Below are 26,737 nucleotides of genomic sequence, written 5' to 3' on the forward strand. Positions count from 1 at the left end.
AATACTAGTTACTGTTGAAAAATTTCATCTTGAGTAAGAAATCTTGAACTTGCATCCATCAAAAATTTCTCCTGTTTGACATTTTTTACTGTCTTCACTTTAGATAAGGACATTATCTGCCAGAGCTACAGCTGCATTTATACTTGCAAATGAACACAACGTTGCTCTATTCAAACATTTTGCAGACTTGTTACCTGGATTCTTACAGGTAAGAAAACAGTATAAAATAAGTGATCCTTAAATCCTTACTGGTTTTCTGCAGTGTAAAGTCTCATCAAAGTTCTCTAGTGCATTCAGTGTATTTGTTGCCTACTGTGTGCTGGCACTAGACACTAGGAGTTCAGCAGCAAACAAAATGCAAATCTCTAGCCCCATTGAACTCCGATCTTTTTCCCTTCATAGACTATCAGTCTCTTAAAAATTGTAGGTTAGGGTTTCAAAACTTTTCTATAACATAAATGATAAAAGCAATTTATGGCTATTAATGAATATATAATCACATAGGTTATTTTCATGGAATCAACCAAATAACCTACGAAATGTAATGCCCATTTTACATAAGGGGAAACTAAAGAGGGGAGGGAGGTTAGGAAACTTGCCCACGATCACAGTGTTGGTAAGTGATTGAAGCATGTCTCAAACCCAAATTGGACAGCAGTCCTTAGTCTTCAATCCAGGGCTTGTAACAGTTTATACTATAAAGTAAATAGTTTATGGTTAATTTCACTTAAGGGTTATTATTATTTTAAGGATACCTTCTGCCTCAAGCAGAAAGTAAAATAAGATTGGGTAAGTTAGGGCAGCCCCGGTGGCGCAGTGGTTTAGCGCCGCCTGCAGCCCGGGGTGTGATCCTGGAGACCCAGGATCGAGTCCCACATCAGGCTCCTTGCATGGAACCTGCTTCTCCCTCTGCCTGTGTCTCTGCGCCTCTCTTTCTCTGTGTCTCTCATGAATAAATAAATAAAATCTTTAAAAAAAAAAAAAAAGATTGGGTAAGTTAGAGCAACTTGTTAGACCCATATTTTGTAATAACTGTATTTTCCATTTTGAAATGCATAGGTAGCATACATATGTACACATACAAGTTTAAAATATAAGAATAAATTGCCTTGGGATCCCTGGGTGGCGCAGCGGTTTGGCGCCTGCCTTTGGCCCAGGGCGCGATCCTGGAGACCCAGGATCGAATCCCACATCGGGCTCCCAGTGCATGGAGCCTGCTTCTCCCTCTGCCTATGTCTCTGCGCCTCTCTCTCTCTCTCTCTCTCTCTCTCTCTCTCTCTCTCTCTTTCTCTCTCTCTCTGACTATCATAAATAAATAAACAAATAAAATTTTAAAAAAAAAGAATAAATTGCCTTAAGTTGTTACAAAGAAGAAATAAAAAAGGAATAAACAGTAAAATGGCATGCTTTTCAACTTGTATATGGTATGGTATGACTGCAATGAAAGACATAATAGACTAGGTGTTTTTTAAGTGACCCATACAACACAGTAGCTAAACATTTGAACTGATAGATACTATTGACAAGGCAAACACCACAAATGCTGTTAGTATTGATGGTTTGATTTCCAGAAATGGTAAAGATCCTGACAAAACAAAGTTATGTATTCATCCTTGGTTTATACAGTATTTATACTTGGGGGGTGAGGGGGAACCCGTGGTACATTAAAACCGAACAAAAAATAATTTGTGAATTTGGTTTTATGTTCAGATCATTGTAAATTAGGTTTTTGTTTTAGAAATACCTGACTTTTGTGATTGTGTGAGATGCATGATAAGCTCGTCATGTGAGTTCCTCAGAAGCATTTGTGTCACAGATGCAGGATATCTAGAAACCCTGGCCTTTGCTCTTCCTCAGTCATTGTGATGACCAAGAAAACTCCTGGGAGAAATAGCATCCCTATTGAGAACCACTGGCTTAGAGAGGATTTGGAAGAGCTAAAACTGAAAAGTTCCATATGAATTCTGCATATTTCAGTAATTTTGCAGGATTTAGTAGAAACTTTTCTCCCTATACTGTCAAACTGCAATGATAGTTTAGGTCAATGACAAACATTAACTTGTCCATTCTATCATTTTAGTAGTTTATTACCAAAAAATTTTGTGAGTTACCCACTGCTACATTCTAATCTCAGATTTTTCTTCCCCTGAATTTAGAGTAAGCTAAAATGTTAGTCAAAACTTCTAGAAGTTGTCACTCTGAAATAGGCAATGGTAAGATACAGAGTGTATACTTAAATACACAGTGAGTTAACTTGATGTCAAAGAGAAATAAATTGAGTAATATTGGACATTTTAAATGTATCATAGGGTCTAGTAGTTACTGCATGTCTGAAAAAGACTAGGATATGGATATTGGAGGGACAGAGGAAAGTAATTCCTTAACAGCCTTAAGTTTGCTATGCTGGTTACTATAATTCTGGCTTAGATTTAAATCTTTGTATGTTTCTAGTTACTATTAGTCAAAAGGAAGGAATATATGCGGCTGTGAGATTTGCACTCTTTAGATTGCTAAATTGTTATTTAGTAAAAAATAATCGTCAATAATATTCTGTTGTCTGCCTTTTAATGTTTTGACAGTGAGACATCACATCTATAAAGTAACTTGAACCCAGACCTTTTTCTTTTCTCTTTCATTTTTTCTAGGCTGTGAATGACTCGTGCTACCAGAATGATGATTCAGTCCTGAAATCCCTTGTTGAGATTGCAGATACTGTTCCAAAGTATTTGCGTCCTCACTTAGAAGCTACTTTACAGCTAAGTCTAAAGGTAAATTAGATATTTCAGTAAATGTCTGTTTATCCTTTTCAGTTAATAATCTAAACTACTAAATGTATAAAATACGTTTTCTCTATAGTTGTGTGGAGACACGAACCTCAATAATATGCAACGCCAGCTTGCCCTTGAAGTAATCGTGACCCTCTCTGAGACTGCAGCTGCTATGTTAAGAAAACATACCAACATTGTTGCACAGACTAGTAAGTCAAAGGTCTTTAAATAGTTTGTTCATGTGGAAAAATTGTTGGATGAACTTGCTGAAAATTGTGTAAGCTCACAGATTTCTTGAGAATATTATAAATGTCTTTCACAAACAGATGAATGTGGAGAAATTTATCTCTGTACACATTTATGTGCATGGACCCAACATGGTAACTGTGCTGTAGACATTCTGAAGTCCCACAGTTGTAGGCATGACTTGTGACACCTGGAAATCAAAATATATAGAAGACTTTTTTGGGGGAAATCAGATAACATGTTGAAAGACTAGTAGAAGAACTAAACATTTCTCTTCAAATTGATCTATAAACGAAGACAATGTTCGTCATAAGGTTGATCATAAAACTTGTGTAAAATAACATATGGCCTGAAGAAGCCAAGACAATTTTGGTGAGCAGAGTGGAGATCTTGCCTTCTCAGCTATGAAGATTTAGAAACTGTTGGTGGTACAGGTGTAGGCAAATGGATTGTAGGAAACGGGATTCTATGAGCAGATCCACTTACATGAAACAAAGCTGACTTTAAAAGATAAATAATTGGGGTGCCTGAGTGGCTCAGTTGGTTAAGCATCTGTCTGCCTTTATAGCTCAGGTCATGATTCTGGGATCAAGCCCCGTCTCCAGCTCCCTGCTGAGCAGAGTCTGCTTCTCCCTCTGCCTCTCATGTCCCCCCACCAAATAAATAAAATGTTTAAAAAAACTAAGAGAACAGTTATTGACCAAAGGTCATTTCTGTGGCAAAAATCTATCCCAACTTCAGATATCCTATAAAAATTAATTCGGGGTTGATTTAGCACCTAAATGAGCGACACGTTTTACTTTTTTTTTTTTTTAATTTTTTATTTATTTATGAGAGAGAGAGAGAGAGAGGCAGAGACATAGGCAGAGGGAGAAGCAGGCTCCATGCACCAGGAGCCTGACGTGGGATTCAATCCTGGGTCTCCAGGATCGCGCCCTGGGCCAAAGGCAGGTGCTAAACCACTGCGCCACCCAGGGATCCCGCGACACGTTTTACAGACAAGGTTTAAGAGTAGAAAGAAGTTTTTTAAGACTGAATTACAAACCATAGGTACAAACATTGCTGAATTGGCAAATACTAAAACAATTTTTTGACCAGATACACCACAAGTGAAATTAAAAGACAAGCTGCAGGCTGGGCGAAAGCAGCTATAGTGCACATGGTCAGCAAGTTCAGGTCTGTAGGAAACAGACAAGGGCTAGGAACTGGAAATCCACAATGAAGGAGCTAATGAGCCTGCTCAGCGTCAGTAAACACCAGTGCAGTTGGGGAGTCTGGTGTCAGGTGTGGACCAGAGAAGACTCAGAAAGCTTCAGGGCACTTCACACATGGTTGTGAAATGAGACAGGTCTCCTTTCAAACCTGGAGCAGTGCACATTTAATGCAGCCACTATGCAGAGCAGTTAGTCTTTCTTAGTAATATTGAAGATACCTGTAACAATTCCATGCCCTGAACTCACACTTGTCAAGGGTATATGGATAAGAATCTCATCAAAGCAAATTTTGTAATAGGGAGAAAATTAGAAACAACCAAAATGTCCATCAGTAGAATAGTGTGTTTATGTAATAGAATATTCTGAAGTAATTAAGTTGAAATCCATGTGTGTTGAAAAGAAAGCAAATTGCCTACGGATATATACATAGCATGGTACCATTTATTGTGTGAAAATTAAAATCTTGAGATAGTGCTATATTTGTTTACAGAAAAATCTGTAGTTCAAGTATAAAAACACTTTGGGAGTGAGAAGCATCGATTTTATGTTGTGCTCACCTCTGGTGAATAAAGAATATAGTAGGATCTGGGAAGTTTGTCTTTTATCTTTAATGTTAACTCTTAAGCAGAACAAGATCTAAAGCAAATGCAGCAAATATTTGTTAAAAATTTTAACAAATTTAAACTCAGCAGTTTAGCACCGCCTTCAGCCCAGGGCCTGATCCTGGATACCTGGGATCAAGGCCCACGTCAAGGCTCCCTGCATGGAGCCTGCTTCTCCCTCTGCCTGTGTCTCTGCCTCTCTCTCTGTGTGTCTCTCATTAATAAATTAATAAAATCTTTAAAATAAATTTGTTAAAACTTAACAAACCAGATGTTGGGGGCACAGGCAGACTTTTCTGTCTCACTCTTAGAGGCAAAGTAAATCTTACTTTGTTTTTTACTTCTTAAAATTCATGTTAATAAATGGTGATATTGACAAAAAAAAAAAAAGCTATAGTCTTAAGAGATGAAATGATGATTTGCTTTAAGTTCCTCAGATGTTAGCAATGATGGTTGACCTTGAAGAGGATGAGGACTGGGCGAATGCAGATGAGCTGGAAGATGATGACTTTGACAGGTAATCATGCACCCGGAAACTGCATTAGAGGCTCCCTTGGTGAAATGGAGCGAACTCAGGTGGCAGCTGGAGTATAAGGGTTCCTGGAGCCTGTCTCTTCCCACCATATTCTGTAATTTAAAATTAAACTTCTAAGTTTGGAACATGGGATACTTCGGCTTTCTGTGTCAGATTTTGTAAATATTTTATTTTTCATAAAATAGGTACTTTTTCCACCCCATTTTACTCTGAATTTTCAAGATTTTTTTAGTGTAAGAGTATCTTAAAGTATGTATAAAAAAGCTTTATTGTGAAAAATGCCTTTACGTACATAGACCTCGTGCAGAATATTTGGTTCCGCACAGTTCCCTGCAAAATGCCCTGTTTTCCCAATTTCACACAAGTTAACCTTAGGCTAGAGAGGACGGTGGTGAGATTTATACTGTAGCGTTCAGTGACACTGGAGCTACTGTTTAACTTGTTTAGACTTAGGCTTTGCTTTCATGGATAAAGATTCCTATGGAAAATCCACTGGAATCGAATTCACTGTCTAGTAGTGATGGCCTGTTCTTACATGTGTATGAGACGTGCACTTCAGAACTCTATTAGTGGATCTTTCAGTGGTCCTAAAGGTATATTCTCAGGTAGCGTTAGAAATGGAGGGCGGGTGGGTTGAGTGATTTGCTCAGGTTTTATATAGCCTATCTATAGACTGAGACTTCATGCTGTTCTTTTACTCTTTGCAGTTAATCAAACTACCTTTCTTAAAGAGAACTAAAAGTATTTCTCTGAAAGACTGGTAGTTGAAATAAGCTATTAAAACAGGCATTAGGTAAAATTAAAGACATTTGACTTAAAGAAAATACAGTGTGTTTTTCAACTTAGTCCCATTATTAAAAATGACTACTCTGGCTTGAATGCTATTTTGAAGTACATGAAAATAATCCTTCACTGGAAATAACCTCATAGGGCTAAAGGGAAGACCAGGCTCAGACTGGGTTTCCTTTGCCTGGTTCAGTTACTGTAATGTACTGCTCCCTATACAAGGCACTTAATTTATATGGCTTATGAAGCTATTTTTCCTGGCTAGATGAACAGGATTTTCTTATCTGGGAGTAAATAGGTTTTATTTATTTTATTTTTTTTTTTATTTTTTATTTTTTTATTATTTATTTATTTATTTATTTATTTATTTATTTATGTAAATAGGTTTTAAATTATTTCCAAAGTAAGTTTAAATATATTCTCTAAAGAAAATTTGTAGCTTCATCTTTATAGTCTCCTCGACCCAGCAGTTTGAGATGATGCACATGACAAATTCATTACTAGTCTTGCAGTTCAGAGACAGTGCAGAGGCCCTTCTGGCCAATTTTCTTCTGTTTTCCATGAAAACTCTAGTATTAAGTTTCACTGGTGCATTATTTGTGGCAACACAGTTTACATCCCTTTAAAGTACATAAACTCACAGCAAGGAAGTCATCCTCCAGAGTCTCAGCATGGCTTTCAGTTTTCTATGTTCTGTCCGTTGAGTTGAAGGATGTACAGGAAATGAGATAACAAGGCTCTCCTAAACATTGTACTCCTACCTCTGAGTCTTGAAAGCATAAAGCTCAAGCGTTACCCAGTGAGGGGTGTGTGTGGGGAGAGAAATAGCAAAGTCTTGAAAATTAAGATGGAGACACAGCAGGACTTTTTACACTATGGCAAATGAATCATGGAAATGTTATGTGCCCTCCCCTTTTTCTTTAACTCTGGATTTTTAACCTACAAGTTCATAGGTTTAGAAGACTGCTTGAATTGGTAGTTTAATGTGATAACGTGTTTTAGATCTGTGTGTGTACAGTGCACTGTTGTGTCTGTTGAACATAATGAATATGTTCTTTGGTCTCTGTGCAGCAATGCAGTGGCTGGTGAGAGCGCCCTGGACCGAATGGCGTGTGGACTTGGTGGGAAACTGGTGCTGCCGATGATCAAGGAACACATTATGCAGATGCTCCAAAATCGTAAGCTGGATATCCCAAAAGAGAGTAGTGTAACGTGCTTTTCTAAATCTTCAGTTCTGACAGACGCTTAGACTTAATCTTTCTTTGCCTTTTTTGCCTCCTAAATTTCTTGAGGGTTTTTTTTTTCCTCAGAGGGATGGAGACAGCATTAAAGATTGCTTAAGTTATCAGAGCTGCTAGAAAGTATCTAGCTTTTCCATTTTTAAAATGAAGAAAGTAGCCCAGAAACATTAAAAGATTGCACAAGGTCACCCAGCTGTCACTATTTCACCATCAGTTCACAGTATTCTTCAAATCAGTTGTGAATGTGGTTGTGACATGTAGTAGAAATTTGGCTTTTAAATTTCTGCTGCAGTTTATTAGCTGGATGCTGAAGGTTTTGGATATATGGCAATGAACTCTAAGATTTGTTACTGTTAACATTATGGCAGGTCTACTGCACCTTAATTTCCTCATCTGTGAAAAAGGAGAAAATGCAGAGATGTATTTAATGTGTGCACAAAGTGCTTCAGCAGCAGCAAACAATATATATCTCCTAATAACATGTGCCCCACTTTCTTTTTAAAGATAGTTTTACGGGTTTTGCTTTAAGTAATAAAGAGCAAAATTTAAAGGAGAAACACTATTTCCAAATCCCCATACCATACCATCACATTCTGCTGAACTTATTTTCAGGAGCTCTGTCTATTGGAGATTTATAGGCATATCTTTTTTTATTCTCTGAACCAAATTTGGACACTTCTCTATCAATAAATATTTATTGCATCTCTTTTTTAGATTAGTAAATTCAGTGTGCAAAGATGAGCATCTTATTTACTGGTTTCTTAGGATGATTATTACTCGGTTGAAAAATTCTGGCTTAATGGTCTATTGGGTAATTGAAACACATTAAAAATATTTAAAATGTTAAAATATTTAAAAATATAAAAAATATTTAAAATGTGACCTTGTGCACATTTTAATATTTAAAAATATCAAGAATGTTGTAAATAATAAGGGTGTAATTCTTAAGAACAAAATTAGGAATTTTTCAGAAATTCTTTCTAGTAGAATTAGTTACAGGCAGAGTTCATCTTTACCTGGGTTTTAGGCTCCCCAAAGTAAATAGTTAAATTGTAAAAGTTCTCAAACTTTCTGTTCTCGAGACCCCTATATACTCTTAAAAATTACTGAAGATCCCAGAGTGCTTTTGTTTATTAGGTTGTGTCAACGTGTATACCTTTAGAAATGGAAACAAACACTTAAAATACTCACTTAAAGGTAACAATAATAAACCTGTTACACTTTAAGAAATAACATTTTTCATGAATAATGACTTGTAAAACAAAAATGTTAGAAGAATGCATTTTTAAAAATATCTTCTAAGTATCTTAGCTGAATTTTTTTTCTGCTTTACTTATCTCGTGGGATTTTATATGTGTTGTAATCCTTCGAGTATTCCACTGGATCCCCATAATGAGAGTGAAAAAATATTATCAGGAGAATAGTTTTGATTCAGAGAACCCCAGGGTAGTTGGGCCCCACTTTGAAAACCATTGCTTTACTCAGATACTAACTTTCTATATTGATGTATCTCTTGCTTTATGCAACAAGTTATGTGAAACACCTTAAAGGGAACAGTTAAATATTTAGAAAAGAAAGTCAGGGAAATTAATATATTAAAATATGATAGGAAGGTTCAGAAAAACAAATACTGCTTAGCTAATATTCTATTAATCTAAAGTAAAGTTTGTCTATGTTCATTTGCCATATTGCTAAATAAAAATTCTTTAAAAGCAGTATCTTTCCTCCATGGCTTTTTTCCTTTTTCTAGAAATGTGAAGGGGGCTCCTGGCCGACTCAGTCGGTAGAGCATGCGACTCTTGATCTTGGGGTCATGAATTCAAGCTCCATGTTGAGTGTGAAAATTGCTTAAACAGATAAAATGATAAACTTGAAAGAAAAAAGAAATGGGACCATGGATGAAAATCAGTGAATCTGTTCAATGAATAGGAATGTGTGACACAAAATCCAGATATTTGTTGTTTATGGTAAATCTTACGGGGAAAACCTTATTTTCAGTAGTTGGTATAAATACTAATAATTTGCTTCCATACTGCCTTTTAACTACCTCTGGAATAGAAATGCTTGTGTGATGTAACCGTCACTCCAGTGAAATAGTCCTAGTCAGGCACTCTTTTCTGTCCATTTTTCTCATTAATGTATAAAAATATTTTGATAGTCTTTTCCAAATAAAGAGAACTTCATTTTATACTTCTGACTACCAGAGTGACATGCTAATCGCTCTTCTTTCATGTGTAATTGTTTTTTGTAGCTGACTGGAAATACAGGCATGCAGGATTAATGGCCTTATCTGCCATTGGTGAAGGATGCCACCAGCAAATGGAAGGAATTTTAAATGAGATAGTAAATTTTGTTTTGCTTTTTCTTCAGGATCCTGTAAGTATCAGTAAATATCTGACTAATAATTATTACCGTAGTTTCACATGGGAACCCATTGCCTTTACTCATACAAAGTAACCTATTCCAGCATCCAAGAGTAAGGTATGCAGCCTGTAATGCTGTGGGACAGATGGCTACAGATTTTGCACCTGGTTTCCAAAAGAAATTTCATGAGAAGGTAAGTAACAAGGCCTCAAACACTCAAGTCAGACTTTTAAGAAGAGGGCGGGTAGTATGTTATATATGCTTTGAAATGTGGCATTTCAGAATGTGTGCTCATCTGCTTTCATCTTCCAGGTGATTGCAGCCCTGCTACAGACCATGGAAGATCAAGGCAACCAACGAGTGCAGGCCCATGCCGCAGCCGCTCTTATTAACTTCACCGAGGACTGTCCCAAGTCACTGCTTATTCCGTATTTAGACAATTTGGTGAAACATCTGCATTCCATTATGGTTCTTAAACTTCAAGAGGTAAGTTACTAGGTTTTGAGCTCCTACTTAGAAATTAACATAGGTCAATTTAATGGGTAAGACCTAGAGAAACAAACTTTTCAGCATGGCCATAAAGAATAGAAAGTTAGGTTAGGCTTTTGAAGTAGAATAATTCAATCTTGAACAGAGATAGGCCAATATTGGAATTGGGAAAGAAGATAGAGCCTAAAGGTTAGGTAAAAACAGTATTTGAATTGCCTTGAAAACAAGGCAGTTATTTTGAATTCTGATTTATGTAAACTTGGAAGAACCATTTTGTTCTTAACTGCTGCAAGAAATCATGATAATGTGATTGTAGGAAATTAGCGTGATGGCATTGTGAGGCATAAACAAAAAGGGAGAAGATTTAAGTCAAGACTGTCAGAAGATTATTTCTCAGAGAGCTTGAATGGAAATTGGGGAAGATGATTCTGAAAGTCATTTCTCGGGAAGCAGTTAACAGTTTCTGCTGGTTTGAATTTAAAAAGATGAAGAAGTAGTAAAAAAAATGTTGACCATTCTTCTCACCTGGATGACAGAAGTAGATAAGAAAAAAATCCTTTTTGCTTAAAATATGTTAGATTTCAGACAAGGCCTGGCTATCCAGATAGTTAAAGCTTAAATAAGAGGTGCAACCTAGAAACAATTGGCTTATCAATGTTTAGTATAGCTATGTATGAGAAAGGGGATGCAGGCAAGAAAGGTAAGGGTTTAGATTCAGTTTGCTGTCAAATCCAATGAAAATAAATTGCTGTAAAAATGAAATGAATAAAAAGGACAAACAAAAGCCTTTTAAAATGATTATATTCAACGGATATAAAGTTAACTGTCAAGTTGTTTATAAGTAAAGTCAGTCTGTAACATTATATACTCGATTTTTCTTTTTCAGATTTATTTATTTATTTCAGGGGGGAGGGTAGGAGGAGAGGGAGAGTCTCAAGCAGAATGCCCACTGAGTGCAGAGCCCAACTTAGGACTTGATCCCAGGACCTTGAGACCCATGACCTGAGCCAAAACCCAAGAGTCGGATGCTCAACCAACTGAGCCACCCAGTTGCCCTTAGAATATCAATTCTTGTACATTAATTCACTGTGAACCAGTGATAGTTCATAAGCCACACTTTACCTAATTGTGTCCTAAAGGAACAAGATACAGTGTCTCAGAAGGCAAAGGAAGGGGTTTGAAATGGGATGGGTGCTCAATGTCAGATGACAGCAGACCAAGAACATGATGAAGGAACACGAGTTAGTCTTAAGACAGAAAGAAGTAGATCCAAGATGAAGGCATATGAGTAGGTTTGGGTAGAGGGCTGAAGTGTAAAGAGAGTTTCTGTTGCATCCTCTTCCCCCAGATAGGCAACATGTCAGATTTTTAAAGACTAAAAGATGGGGGATCCCTGGGTGGCCCAGCGGTTTGGCGCCTGCCTTTGGCCCAGGGCGCGATCCTGGAGACCCGGGATCGAATCCCACATCGGGCTCCCAGTGCATGGAGCCTGCTTCTCCCTCTGCCTGTGTCTCTGCCTCTCTCTGTGTGTGTGTGACTATCATGAATAAATAAATTAAAAAAAAAAAAGACTAAAAGAAGGAATTGCTAAGATCAGCTGGGGAAGAGGATAAAGTGTATGGGCAAGAGTTGTACAAAGAGAAGGTAGTTAAGGAAGAACAGCATTCCTCTGAGATGAGAGGTAGGTCAAGACCTGAAGTGTGGAGCAGATGCAGAAGGGAGTAGGTTACTCCCTTATGGAGGTGGTGGAAGTGGTAGTACAAGATGAAGAGCTCTGTAGAGAGTGGCTATAGTTGATGAGGGGGAGGAAAGAAATCTGGAATACCCACTGGGTCAGATATTCATATGAATCCGAGGGGATATTGACAGGTGACAACATGAGCCCAGTGGCAAGTACATGATTACTGGCCAGGTCAGAGAACACTAGGTCTTTGGTGCAGGAGAAAGGTGAGCTCATCAGCCTCACCAGATAGTAAAACAGTGCAGGAGAGCTGTGGCACCAGTGGTGGTGTTAGTGGTACCTTCTAGGGAGAGTCAGGGAAGGTAAAGGAATGGACCGTAAAGGGAGTTCTCTCCACATATGGTAGGACAGCACTAAGTGGGAGTAAGCGAGGAAAAAGGACTAAGAAAGATAGGCATGAAGCTGGGGATACAGAAATTGGAAGAGGAATCTAATTTGTGCTCAAGCACTAGTTGCTCTGAGACAAGGCCAACATGAGGAGGGAGCACTTTGTTAACAGAGGAGCAAGGAGATCCTCTCTCAGTAGTTCCACAGGGACTCTTCAGTCTGCTCCAGAACCTGTGGTCTCCACTCAGGCTGCTGAAGGGTGGTCTCAGCTTGCTGTTTCAGAGAAGTGTTTGAGAACTATCAGAGGACATGTCTTCCAGCCTCTCATTTCCATGATTTGTTTTGTGTGTCTTCCTTCTAGTTGATTCAGAAAGGCACCAAGTTAGTGTTGGAACAAGTTGTGACCTCTATCGCGTCAGTTGCAGATACTGCAGAGGAAAAATTTGTCCCCTACTATGACTTATTTATGCCATCACTAAAGCACATTGTCGAGAATGCAGTTCAAAAGGAACTCAGACTTCTCAGAGGAAAAACTATTGAGTGCATCAGCCTCATTGGTCTGGCCGTTGGGAAGGAAAAAGTAAGTAATTTATTCCAAGGTTGAATTTACTATATGTAATTTGGCTGTGGAGGCATTGAAGGTACTAGAGAGCCTTTAATTCTGATAAATGATTTTCTGGATGCTTGTTTTTATCCATCATCTTACTCTTCTGTCACTCCTACTTTGTATGGAAATTCATTTTATCAGTGTTAATATTAAGTTTTTTCTTAATTCAGTTATGCTCTTGAAACCTCCCCCCTTTCCTACCACATTTACAGTCTTTCTCCTGGGAGGTGTGTGGAGTTCAAGATCCATATGTTTAGTTTCACCCATTTAAACATGTACTTGGAAACGTTCCACTTGATTTCTTGTTAATCCAAAAAACATCAGGTGTCCCGAGATAGAAATTCTATATGCATATAACACTTCAGAAAAATAATTAGCAAGGACTGTTGACCAGCATATTTTCCTTCCAGCCAGCACCTCAGAGTTGTCAAAGCCAATCAAAGGAAGTTTCTCTGTCATTGACCCCCACCCCGGGTTCTAACACTCAGAACTGTCAACATTAGAACCTCTCTGATTGGTCTCCTCCAAAACCATCAGTATTAACTTATAAATAGTTTTCTGTGGGATACTGAGAAGCTAACCAGTAAAACATTTTTGTGTTCCATGCTCTATGTATCTGACTTTCAAACTGTCTTTGAAACACACTGTCTACACAAGGGAGATTGCTAGAACTATACAGAGTTAAATGAAAATGATATAGTTCTAGAGAGCAATCTAAAATTTTCTTTCTGGAATTCGATTATCTTTTTACTGCTGGAAATAACAAACCATAGACCAAAACTTTATGTTATTAGAAATACCTTTACACTGCAGTTAACCCTGACCTTCATTGAAGAATCTATTTTTCTAGAAAGAGCACTAAGTCTGTGTAATATATAGATGGAAATCTTTGAGTGTAACCCTTGTCTGAGGAGTTATGACCCATGTGGATAATGTAATGGTAACACTGGTGTTGATTTTCTCAAATATTTTCATCTAGTTCATGCAAGATGCATCAGATGTGATGCAGCTCTTATTGAAGACCCAGACAGACTTCAGTGATATGGAAGATGATGATCCTCAGGTAAAACAGCTTGGACACATTCGCCTTGATCCATTGAGGAGTTGTGGCTAATGCAAGGTTAATGAACTCGACAAAGAAATTAATAGGCTTCTTGAGATAACCCCTGATTTCAGAGACATTCTTCGCTGGTTTTCCTTCACTTCTCATACCACCTTTTTCTCAGCCTGCTGTAGCCACCCCCTCTCAGATTCTCAGGTTTTTTTTTGGTGCTTTTATGGTTCTGTCCTAGGCCCTCTTAGCTGCTGAACAGTGTCATTTACATTGTGGCTTCAGTCTTCCTCTGTATGCTGTGACCTCCAGGTCGTTCTCTGAATTCAAGATTTATTTATCCAACAACTTACTAGACATCTTTGTTTGGATGTCTCCTAACCCCGTCAGTGCCACATGACTTCCCTCCCCTGTTGAAAAAGAAGTACAGAAACCTAACAATCTTAGAACATGCTCTGCTTTTCTTTCTGCCGTGAACAAACATTTGTTTCACTTAGACCCCCTCCCCCACTCAGCCTGACTAACCTCTGCTCATATTTCACATCCTGTGTGAGACTTGATACTATGTCCTTATGACCCTGGGGTGTAAATTGTGTGTCATAATCCTAATAGTATTTACGATGCCTAAAGTATAACAGGCATTCCATAAATAGCTGCTGAATTACGTTTTGACTTTATACGGCCATGCTGTAATTGTTTCCCATAAACTTAAAATTGGTTTTGTTCTGTTTCGTTTTAGAGTAGGAGTGGGTAGTATGTGTATGAATGAATATGAGGTAGTTATATTGGAAAGTAAAAAATCCCTTTCTCAGTTATCGAGATGGTGAATTAGAACTAGATTCTCTATAGGTAATTTGCAGGTGATTAAGACTGTGTAAACATAGTAGAAGAGGTGTCTTAAACATAACCCAACCACTTTGAAAAATTAAAATAGCTGGAAGAAAGGGATGTTTTGTTTCTTGGGTGTTAATGTTTAATACATAGAATGCTAGGCAGTAAGGATACAGTCAGATAAAATAGGTTCCTACCTTCAAAAAAGTAGTGCCTGGGAGTTGGTATGATTAAGTGGGTTTTATTTATGTGGTCCAGGTATTAGAGAAAAACCGTATATTGCTTCTTGAAAGTAAGAGAAAATAAAACACGGTCCTGGTCTTTCTCTTTTGCCTCGCCTGCTGTCTGTATCCCAGGGTAAAGGGTCACAATGATTCTGTTGTTTCTGAATGTTTTTAAGTATATGACCTTAGAAAATGTACTTCTGTCTAAAAGAGATATGAATGTAAAATGAAACATTATTTCTATAAAATAGGGTAATGGTTTTCTCTGTGATATCTTTTTACCCATTGTTTTAAAGTCAATTTTAATTTCTTCCCCCAGATCTCTTACATGATATCAGCATGGGCCAGAATGTGCAAAATTCTTGGAAAAGAATTTCAGCAGTACCTTCCAGTGGTTATGGGGCCTTTAATGAAGACTGCTTCGATTAAGCCTGAAGTAGCCCTTTTAGATAGTAGGTGTCTTCATGAAGACATAGCAGTCATAAAATTCATCTCTGTGACTATTTTTAACATAAATTTGTTTTCTTCTCTGTTAATAGCCCAAGACATGGAGAATATGAGTGACGATGACGGTTGGGAATTTGTGAACCTTGGAGATCAGCAGAGTTTTGGTATTAAGACTGCAGGATTGGAAGAAAAGTCTACTGCTTGTCAGATGCTGGTGAGTGTGTACAGTGTTTACCAAATTTCAGTTGACAACTTCCCACAACACATACATAAATATTTCTCAAGGCATTTGTTCTGTAGATGCTAAAGAAATTATTTTAATGAGCAAGAATATATTCTTTAAAAAGTAAAATGTAGAAACCTTTTGACCCAACATTTCTACTTCTGGATAAAGAAATCATATAGGTGGGGCACCTGGGTGCTCACTCAGTCACTTAAGCAGCCAACTTTTGATTTCAGCTTCGGTCATGAACTCTCAGGGCCCTGGGATCAAGCCTGCTATGCTCAATAGGGAGTCTGCTTGAGGATTCTCTCCCTCTCCTCCTTCCCTTGCTTACTCTCTTTCTCTTATCCAAATAAATAAACCGTAAAAAAATCATATACATAAATTTCTATGTCTAACAACAACAACAACAAGCAGCTTAAGTGCCTACTCTTAGGAAGATAATAATACCGTACCCTAGACTATTACACGGCTGATACAAAGCTACATGAGGGCAAGGACTTTTGTCTGTTTTGTGTTTAATGTATAGTAGATACGATGACAAAGGACTACTTTTTGAGTGAATGATCAGAAATGTGCTCATGATACTGAAAATAAAACTGGTATGGTTTCACTTATATAAAAATATAAACATGGTACGGACATCAAAATGTTTGCAATGATTATCTCTTTATAGTATTTAGGGTCTTGTGTGTAAGTTCTCTTTGAGTTTTTTTTCCCCGCTATAGACAGGGACAATATATTTCTTAAAAGAATTAAGTTATGGTTTCAGATTACAAATTTAGCAGTTAAATATGTCTAAATAAAAATTAATTGCTTACAGTTTATCGTGTATTAATAAAGCACCATTGTGTTTTCTAAGTCATTTAAACTTGTATTTCTTGAACTTTTGCTTATCATCAGTACTTACTATATTCTATAACTATTTATACCTACAATAATTTCTAAACATTTTGAGTTTTTCTGGTATCTTTCTCAAGTAGAGAGCAATTATGTCACATCTCAGAACTATCAAATCTTTTAATGTAGTGGGAAAAAGTAAAGAAACAATTGTTTTTAAAACAGCACTGTCAGGGGCGCCTGGGTGTCTCAGTCACTTGGGCGTTTGACTCTTGGTTTCAGCTCGGGTGGTGGTGTGGGGGTCATGAGATCAAGCTGTATCAAGCTCTGTGCTGGGCATGGAGCCAGCCTGTGATTCTCTCTTTCCCTCTCCTGCCCTCTCCCCCAACCTCCATTCTCATGTGCTCTCTCTCTCAAAATAAATAAACAGTTCTGTTTTTCTGTTTCACTGCTGAAATGATTTTTTTTTTCTTTAAGATTTACTTATTGGGACACCTGGGTGGCTCAGTGGTTGAGCGTCTACCTTCGGCTAGGGGTCTGATCCCGGGGTCCTGGGCTCGAGTCCTGCATGAGGCTCCTCATGGGGAGCCTGCTTCTCCTTCTGCTTATGTTTCTGCCTCTCTGTATGTCTCTCATGAGTAAAAAAGTATAATCTTTAAAAAAAAAAAGATTTACTAATTTATTTGAAAGAGAGAGTGAGGGGTAGGGCAGAGGGAGAGAAGGAGACTACTTAAGCAGACCTCCCACTCAGCATGGAGCCTGAAGTAGGGCTTGATCCTGAGATCATGACTTAAGCTGAAACCCAGGAGCTAGATGCTCAACTGACTGGGCTGCCCAGACACCCCTGAAAAAAAATTTTTTTTAAGATTTTATTTATTTATTCATGAGAGACACCGAGAGAGAGGCAGAGACACAGGCAGAGGGAAAAGCAGGCTCCCTGCAAGGAGCCCCATGCAGGACTTGATCCCAGATCCTGGGATCACGCCCTGAGCCAAAGGCAGACACACTCAACCACTGAGGCACCCAGGCATCCCAATTTTTTTTTTCTTTTTTAAATAAAAACAACAGCCTGTTTGCAGACAGAAAAGATAGGCTACAGTTACATCTTTAGTTTTTGGTTTGGTTTGGTTCTTTGAGAGTGAGAAGACAAGCTGGAAGGGAGGAGCAAAAGGGAGAGGGAGGGAGAATCTTCAGCAGGTTCCACGCTCAGTGTGGAGCCAAACACAGGGCTCAATCTCAGGACCCTGTGATCATAATGTAAATAAATCAAGAGTTGGACACAACCACCTGAGCCACCTGGACACCCCTATATCTGTTGTTTTTTTTTAAATATTTTATTAGAGAGTTAGAGAGCTTGTTACAGGCATTGAGGGGAGGGGCAGAGGGAGAAGCAAACTCCCCACTGAGCAGGGAGCCCGACATGGGGCTTGATCCTAGGATCCTGAGATCATGACCTGAGCCAAAAGTAGCTGTTTAACCAACTGAGCCACCCAGGCACCCCTCTGCATGCAGCTTTAAATGTATTTCTAGTCAGGGTACAGCATCCTGTGGTCCTTAGTATTCTATTTGTTAAATACTAATACCTAAAAACTAACGTGGATCTTGATTTGATTTCTCTTTCCAATATTTTGTTTTCAGGTTTGCTATGCTAAAGAGTTGAAGGAAGGCTTTGTGGAATACACTGAACAAGTTGTCAAACTGATGGTCCCTCTACTGAAATTTTATTTCCATGATGATATCCTACAACTTTGAACACAAAACAATTAGTTAAATTATAGCTTGTTCAAGTATTAGACTTTGTGTTAACCGAAGCCTATGTCACCTTTATTCTTTGCACTAACTATAAGATTATACACTTCAATTTTTCATGTGCTTTAGTTTCATGGTTTTTTTGCTTTTGCCAAAAACATGAAGAAGAAAACTTTACCTGTCTTAGTTAACAGCTTTTTCTGTGAACCTCTAAAAGATTTTAAGAATTGATATTTTATTAGCAAATGTTTACATTTGTATATAATTGCTACATTTCTCAAATATCTTTTGATGATGTTAAACAACTAAGACCATTCTAAATACATTAGAGACCCACTGATAACTTTCTGTGGCATAGCTCTGCATTTCAAACATGGATACCACCTTTGGGGAGAAACATTTCTTGATAAATCTGCATGTTAAATATTCTCTTCTCAACATGATAATAGTAGTTAATACATATAGAAACATTTTTATGCCTTTACATACACAGTTTCATACGTAGATTTAAAGAAGAAATAAAGGACAGCTCAACAGTGTTTGAGCTCAGACCTAAACCCAGATCTGCCTGAGTGCAGAGCCCCTGTGTTGTAGTTTTTCATGCAGTATCCCATAGTGGCATCCTTTACAGAAGACCACTTTTGCCCAACAGAAATATACCATGATGCCAGAGGACAAAGAAGTCTTTTTTTAGAGGAAATCTCCCGATCTGATTTTATAAATGATATTAGATAGGGAAGGGCATCTTGATCTTCATTGAAAACTGAAAAGGCTCTGACAGGAGGAGGTCCTCATTCATTTTCCCAGGAAAATCATAGCTTTGGTTCCATTTATTAGAAACATATTGCCTAAAGTTTTGGGATAGGAACATCTTGAGACCTGCTCTAAGGATCCCAGATCCTTTCACCTTTCAGTCTTGCTGCTCTGTTGTAGGTGACAGAAAAGATAGGAGATAAGTCTTAATGGGTAGGGAGATGTCTGTTTTTATACACACGCTCTATTTAACATAAGCTCCTATATTGCAATCTCAGATAAACAAGTTATCTGGCGCTCAGTGAGCACTTTAACATTTACATAAGCAAAGTGATAAGAACGATCTTTTGAGGATAGTGATTACACTAAGCGTATCTAAGAATAATGATTATGTTTCCTTAACAATAAACGTGTTCGAGTGGCAGCAGCAGAATCCATGCCTCTTCTCTTGGAATGTGCAAGAGTTCGTGGCCCTGAGTATCTCACACAGATGTGGCATTTTATGTGTGATGCTCTAATCAAGGCCATTGGCACCGAACCGGATTCAGATGTCCTCTCAGAAATAATGCACTCCTTTGCAAAGGTAAATATTCTTCTCTTAAAAATATGTATAAGGTTGTGTGTGCATTTATTAGTCTTGCTAAATAAATAAAATTGAATCTTTTTGTGCTATAACAAATGATTCTTAATTACCAGAAATGTTTAATTCTTTTTTAGTTTAATGTTTTGGTGGTGTTCTTTTTGTGTTTGTTTTTTTTTCAGAGTAGCTGCTCTTACAGTCCATTCTTGGTTAGTTTCCACCATCATTTACCTAATAATCCAGCTCCAGAATCTTGGCTCATTTCCAGCACATACCTAGTTTCTGTCCTATTCTGTTTTGAGTCCCTCTGCTCTTCACATTACCTTTGTGCTGAGATAACCTCCCTTGGATTGTTCCAGAAGTCTCTCCTTTCTCTCCCTTCTAGTTCATTCTCCTTTGCTTGAGCATGAACTTGCTCATAATTTGTCACTCCACTTCCCATATTCTTGGTTAGCTCCATGGCCTACCTGCTCCACAGTTCGTTTTAAAGTTTCATCACCATTATTTGTCCCCTTTTACACTCCTGCAGTTCAGTTTTCTTCTATTTTTCCAAAGAATGCATGCTGCTGGGCTTTAGTGCCCCCCATACACACACACACACACCCCAGCTCATGCTGCTTGGCCTTTCTCCAGCTGGTTTTGTGTAGAGTATGCGTGTGGTGATTAAGCTCCTTAGGAGCTGGATGCTCTGCTCTATCTTTGAGACCTCAGCACCTAATTGTAATGCCCGGCATTTAAGATACGCTCAGGACATGTTTCAAATAATGCTGTTTAAATTCTTTTTGAAGTACTGTCATTGTAACACAACACGCCAAGTATTATCTACTCATTTAGTCATTAGTCTTCCAGGGTACTGAGTTATGTTAATTTTTCTCATGCTTCCATGTGATTCTTAATGGAATTTAACTTTTGACTCTTAAAACGTAAATCCCATGGCCTGCTTGCTTTCCTTCATGTCATTGTAGTGCATTGAAGTCATGGGAGATGGATGCCTTAATAATGAACATTTTGAAGAATTAGGAGGAATATTGAAAGCTAAACTCGAAGAACATTTTAAAAATCAAGAATTGCGGCAAGGTAAGTTTTCCACACTTTTATTTCTGAATGTAATCCTTGACCATTTTGGCAATATTTAAAAAGACATTTGTTTGGGTGTGTTTTAGTTAAAAGACAAGATGAAGACTATGATGAGCAGGTGGAAGAGTCACTACAAGATGAGGTAAATTATTCCCTTCAGAACCTTATTTATATGATCACGTGCATCTGGAAGATTTTTAAATGCTTAAGTTTCTAGAAAGTTTGTTACCTGACTTGTCATTCTGATGGTAATTATCAGTACTTTCCAGCAGAAGAATCTAACATATATTGCATATACTAATTTAGAGAAATAAGTAATTGAAGTTAGCTTATTTGTGTCTTGGATGCTATGGGAGAGTTTTTGTTGGAGTACCTCAACATAACAGCACTTTTAAGTTCACCTAGTATTTTACATACTCCTCTCAGTAACTTTTTATTTGGTGGTGCCTTCAGCATTTTAAAGATAAGTGAACTCAAACTCAGATGTTAAATGACCAACTGGAGCCACACACAGTTGTCAATCTAGGACTTAAGGCCAGATCTTTTTGTAACATCAGCTGTCTTTCTACCGTACCACAGAATAATGCAGGTTTTCTTACAAATGCTACACCTAGAGTGGTCGATGTAAGTCATCTTCACCTTGTTACTCCATTTTCTCCTCATTCACCTGTGTATTTAGGGCCCAGAGTGTGGCATGTGGCCATCCTGGTGGACCCATGCTAACATGTGCAGGTCATCCCATTTCTGTGTGAGGTGCTCACATGCTCACACACATATTGCTCCCAAGGATGAAATGTTGTAATTGACCCCACATCCTTTCACCAGTCTGCTCCAAACTTAGAAACATTCTTGCAGAAAACAAAAAATAATGCTAAAGTAAAAACACAGAACTTCAATATTTAAGTACGTTTCCAGAAAACTCTGGGATAAGTACAAACTTGCTCACACCTTTAATCTACCGATAGCAGATAGGAGACGTGACCCCCAGTCATCAAGCTTACTGTGGTCTCCAGACTCTTTCCTGTGTCCTGAAGAAGTGATGAGAAATTTCTTAGATTTTTTAAAAAATAAATGTAACTGTTGGTCATAATGGAGATGCTTTTTAATACATATGGGTGTTATGTGTTTTTTTTTTGTTTTGTTTTTGGTTTTAGGATGATAATGATGTTTATATTCTGACCAAAGTGTCAGACATTTTACACTCAATATTCAGTAGCTACAAGGAAAAGGTGTTACCATGGTTTGAACAGCTGCTTCCGTTAATTGTCAACCTCATTGTAAGTGTTGCCTTTCTTTGACCGTTATTTTAGGTAGTTGCCTGGGATGTTTTCAGTGTAGCACTTGAAAACACACTTTCAGGTTAAAATGGGTCTTAGAAATCATAATTTCCAGAGTATATCTTTAATTTTATCAAGTTTATTGCATTGCCGTTGATACTTTCTCACTTAATATATGCTTATGGTTGGCTAATTAACTTTTCCATAGTTCGATTAAATTACAATGTGTTCCAGAGATATACAAATGACTTTTCATTATTTGAGGTTATGTGTGTCCTGCTAAATTAACAAAATGATTACTTTTTTTGGTGGACCCTAGAGGATTCAGTTAAAATCCTTGTTATGTACAATCAGTAGTCGTTTATTGTGGATGATGGCCTTATGTATTCAGTTCTTAAAATATGCATGAAAAGCAGCCAATAGGAGTTTGTCTTGTTTTGGCTTTTAATTTTGCATTGTATTTGGTAATGCAGCACGTTTTTTAAAAAGGAAGTATACGTATCTTGCTGCTTCTGCTGGTGGTTCTGGTATGTGGTAATGTCAGATGGTGAGATTCTTTAGAAAATCATACAAAGTCTTTCAAACTTGTACTTCATTAAATCTGTGTTGTAATTTGGGGATTGTTACTCACAAAAAGTGATTATTACTGTGTTGTTTTTCATCATTTGTATCAGGAATATCCATGTATAAGCTGATAGTCTAGAGAGAATTTTTTTTTTACATTCTTAATGTACTCCAGTATTCAGAGCTTAAAAGATTATCTCTTTTATAGTGTCCACATAGACCATGGCCAGACAGACAATGGGGATTGTGCATCTTTGATGATGTCATAGAACACTGTAGTCCAGCCTCATTTAAATATGCAGAATATTTCTTAAGGCCGATGCTCCAATATGTATGTGACAACAGCCCAGAAGTCAGGCAAGCAGCTGCATATGGCCTGGGAGTCATGGCACAGTATGGTGGAGATAACTATCGTCCTTTTTGTACAGGTACTTTCATTTGTTGGTTATAGGCATCCCTTTTATCATTTCCTTCTTCTCTTTTCTACACTTCCAGATATTATATAGCTGTTTTTATTGTATTCTTCCCTTTTTCAAACCTCTCACCTATAGTGCAAATGAATTGGCCTTCCTTATTCTCATAGAAATGGAAATGAAGTTTGGAATCTTGGAAATGGAATGGCCTTCTTTATTCTCATAGAAATGGAATGAAGATGGGATCCCTGGGTGGCGCAGCGGTTTAGCGCCTGCCTTTGGCCCAGGGCGCGATCCTGGAGACCCGGGATCGAATCCCACGTCGGGCTCCCGGTGCATGGAGCCTGCTTATCCCTCTGCCTATGTCTCTGCCTCTCTCTCTCTCTCACTGTGTGCCTATCATAAATAAAAAAAAAAAAAAAAAAGAAATGGAATGAAGTTTGGAAGTTTGGAAATCTGAGCCTCACCACTCCTGCCCTCCAGAGTACAGTTCATTTAGGGTTTGGGCATTATACCCCAGCTGCAGCATAGGATTTTTTTTTCCCCCTTAAGATTATATCTATATGGAAGAGTGAGAGCACACATGAGCAGGGGGAGAGACAGAGGGGAAAGAGAGAAGCAGATTCCCCACCCAGTGCAGGGGCTCTATTCAGGCACCCCTAGCATAGGACTTTGAAAACATACTGGGGTCCCTGGACAGTTAGTGCAGAAATATAGAGAGGCTTTTAAAAGCTTAAATACCCTGGGGTGAGGACTGTAAATCTGGGGGCTCCCAACTTCGTGTAGTCTCAGTAGAGTGCTGGCACTCCTGGCCGTGTGGGGGCAGCCTGCTGCCTTTCTTTACTCTAGGTCTGGTTCTGCAGCCAAGAGAACAAAACATGTCATGTCTTATACCTTACTAATTCTTCACTATAATCGATACAGTCAAAGCAAAAAAAGAAATATAGGCATAAGAATGTGAGATTTTAACTGACCTTCTTGCAATTACTTATTTTAGAAGCACTTCCACTGCTGGTAAGAGTTATTCAGTCTGCCGATTCTAAGACCAAAGAAAATGTCAACGCTACAGAGAACTGCATCTCAGCAGTAGGAAAAATTATGAAATTCAAACCGGACTGTGTAAACGTTGAAGAAGTCCTGCCACATTGGTTGTCTTGGCTTCCACTACATGAAGACAAAGAAGAAGCTGTTCAGACTTTCAATTATCTGTGTGACTTGATTGAAAGGTAAGAAAAGGGACAAATAGACCTTATTTTCTTCCTCTTTATTTAAAATAGTGATTCCTGTGCACAGCCCTCATATGTTTAGTTTAAACTGTAGGACAATTAACACTGCCTTCAATTAGATCTAATTTTGACTTTTTTATGGAATTAAATTCAACAGATAAGGCATTGTAGAACGTAATGTTTTTAAGAAGGCTCCCTTTTAATGTTGTCATCCACCCCGTTAATCTGGCTTTTATTTGGCTTTAGATTTTTTTAAATTTCAGCTTTCCTGAGGTGTGATTGACATATATCACTTATTAGTAGAATAAGATTAAAGTAGGTTAAAAAAAAAAAAAAGATTAAAGTAGGTTTGTTGTTCATGCCATTATTTGACCCTCTGAAATTCTGGGTTTTTTCTTTGGATTCAAGAATCAGCAGTATAAGGAAAGTATTCCAGACTGGTAATCAAAATCTGGCCTTGGGCTCTGGCAATATTAGTGCTCTTTTGTGTTCATGAGTGTATCAAAGAATTGCAACAACCTGGAGGCTATAGAAGCTATCAAATCAAAGGCGTGTTCTTTGGTTATCTGTTTTTCTATATCCAAGTTCTAAATATTAATCAGATCTAGGCTCTGTCGCTGTTAATTACTGCTTTTATTCATGAATAACTCCAAGGGCCACAACTACTCTCCTGGAATTTGTAGAAATAGGCCAGGAAGTGTATTCCATCGTGCCTGTTTCAGTTCAGGTTTGCACAAACGTTGTGTTTGAGTGTTCCCATGGAGAACTATCATTAAGGGATGTGATAGCCATCCTGAAGACTGTACACTCCTTATCTGCTCCTGTCTCTGAAGCCACCAGGTCTCCATCATTCTGTTTGATCATCTCCCTTGGAAATGACTTCTGAAAGTTTCTTAATGAAAGACTAGAATTCTACTTAAATTTACTATTATGCTTCTTTCCATTAAACTTGCTTAAAGTTTATTTCCCAGATTATTCTTGAAATGCCCCTAAATCCTTTTGAACTTCAAATTTATTTGGAAACCACTTTCCCACGTGTAAGTAAAATACATTTTAAGTTTATTCTTAGTAAAGCTTTTTTGTCCCCCTTTAAATAAGTTACAAATTATTTATAAAGCACTTAGAACGTTCTTTTTGGCCCTTAAAACAAACCTGAAAGATGAGTCAAGTATTTTTTTCTTAATTTACATGGGAAAACACTGAAGAGCTAATAAATAAAATTAGCTGTTTTTCCTCCCACTGAATTTGTTTTTAATGAATGCATAATAATCTTATAAAAACTTTGTAACAAAATTCCATGTTGGAGGAAGCATGTAGGAAAGTATGAGTGCTTGAGTGATTTCTCCTTATAATTTTCATTTATAATTGCTTTATTCTCTTTGGTCAGTAATCACCCCATCGTTCTTGGCCCAAACAATACCAATCTGCCCAAAATATTCAGTATAATTGCAGAAGGAGAAATGCATGAGGCAATTAAACATGAAGATCCTTGTGCCAAACGTCTGGCTAATGTAGTTCGTCAAGTACAGGTAAGCCGTTTTGCTTAAATTGGGGAAGAGAAAATAAAATAGTTTTTTGGGAGGTGGTTTTTTTTTTTCCTGTATTAAAGAAAAGAAATAGGTACCAATTTTCATTTTTATATTCTTTGTCTCTAAGTTTCAAATTAATATAAAATCTGTCTATATATTCTCATTTTTTTATTACCACTAAAATATTTGTCCTAAACTTGAGACATTTTGAACCTTGCAGTTGGTACTTACTAACACATACATGTCTTCTAGGGGTTTTTTGCATTTACTCAAATAAAAAAAGATTTTAATAGTAAATAAGCTGTCAGCTACCAAAATCTTTTCAATGATTTATGCTTCCTGAATTCTAATGTATTGTTTACTTGACGGTGTTCTCTTCTAGTGTAGCTTTATCAGGTCAGATTGAATGAAGAAAACTTAGTGTAAATGAAATGAACTTTAAATAAATGGAACCAGGTGTCTTGCTTTTATAATGATACTCATGAAACTACGTCAGAAGAAAGTATTTGGCATTATTATAGTCTACCTAATGATGATTAGTAAAATCCTTCCAGATGACCATTTCACTGAATCTAAATCTATGAAACTGTTTTTTCCTAGACTTCTGGAGGATTGTGGACCGAGTGCATAGCGCAGCTCAGTCCTGAGCAGCAGGCAGCCATACAGGAACTCCTGAACTCTGCCTGAGGGCCTTAATATCACCACCAGAAAACTAACTCCAAATAAACGTTTACCCTTTTGTTTAGGTTTCTTTGTTTTGTTTTTGAGCAAAAGAGAACGGTAGAGTTGTGTTGTCTAGGCCATTCTTCGCAAAGCTCCAAGAGTGGGAAGAGAAGCACTGGGTTTCAGAGTGGTGTTTGAAAGGATTTCTATCGTACCACTGAAGAGGTTCCCCGTAAGCCCTACGGTAGCACTGAAGAGTATTTTTCTATTGGTGATAAGCCACTCACGTGAAGGTGAAAGGGAAGTAAAATTAAGTTTTCTCATTAGACATAATGAAATTTAAGACAAACAGCTTTAAGATCAGCTATTC

General features: G+C 37.7%; 1 protein-coding gene across 1 annotated transcript in view; it reads left to right on the plus strand.

The window, feature by feature from the left end:
- The window catches only part of IPO5 (importin 5), a 40,118-nt gene extending 13,669 nt beyond the window's left edge, over positions 1 to 26,449 (plus strand). Inside the window, exons 6-26 of the mRNA XM_055336040.1 lie at positions 104 to 208; positions 2,646 to 2,768; positions 2,857 to 2,977; positions 5,260 to 5,347; positions 7,223 to 7,329; positions 9,644 to 9,768; positions 9,860 to 9,949; positions 10,069 to 10,242; positions 12,675 to 12,893; positions 13,900 to 13,983; positions 15,346 to 15,478; positions 15,566 to 15,687; positions 18,175 to 18,271; positions 19,449 to 19,621; positions 20,584 to 20,695; positions 20,782 to 20,837; positions 21,850 to 21,972; positions 22,745 to 22,964; positions 23,947 to 24,175; positions 25,563 to 25,704; positions 26,305 to 26,449. Of these exons, the coding sequence (XP_055192015.1) occupies positions 104 to 208; positions 2,646 to 2,768; positions 2,857 to 2,977; positions 5,260 to 5,347; positions 7,223 to 7,329; positions 9,644 to 9,768; positions 9,860 to 9,949; positions 10,069 to 10,242; positions 12,675 to 12,893; positions 13,900 to 13,983; positions 15,346 to 15,478; positions 15,566 to 15,687; positions 18,175 to 18,271; positions 19,449 to 19,621; positions 20,584 to 20,695; positions 20,782 to 20,837; positions 21,850 to 21,972; positions 22,745 to 22,964; positions 23,947 to 24,175; positions 25,563 to 25,704; positions 26,305 to 26,391 (2,730 nt within the window). The 3' untranslated portion in view covers positions 26,392 to 26,449. The remainder of the gene's footprint in view (positions 1 to 103; positions 209 to 2,645; positions 2,769 to 2,856; positions 2,978 to 5,259; positions 5,348 to 7,222; positions 7,330 to 9,643; positions 9,769 to 9,859; positions 9,950 to 10,068; positions 10,243 to 12,674; positions 12,894 to 13,899; positions 13,984 to 15,345; positions 15,479 to 15,565; positions 15,688 to 18,174; positions 18,272 to 19,448; positions 19,622 to 20,583; positions 20,696 to 20,781; positions 20,838 to 21,849; positions 21,973 to 22,744; positions 22,965 to 23,946; positions 24,176 to 25,562; positions 25,705 to 26,304) is intronic.
- The last annotated feature ends 288 nt before the right edge of the window (positions 26,450 to 26,737 follow it).

This window comes from Nyctereutes procyonoides, unplaced genomic scaffold (genome assembly GCF_905146905.1).
Source record: "Nyctereutes procyonoides isolate TBG_1078 unplaced genomic scaffold, NYPRO_anot_genome, whole genome shotgun sequence".
In the NCBI taxonomy this organism is placed as follows: Eukaryota; Metazoa; Chordata; class Mammalia; order Carnivora; family Canidae; genus Nyctereutes; species Nyctereutes procyonoides.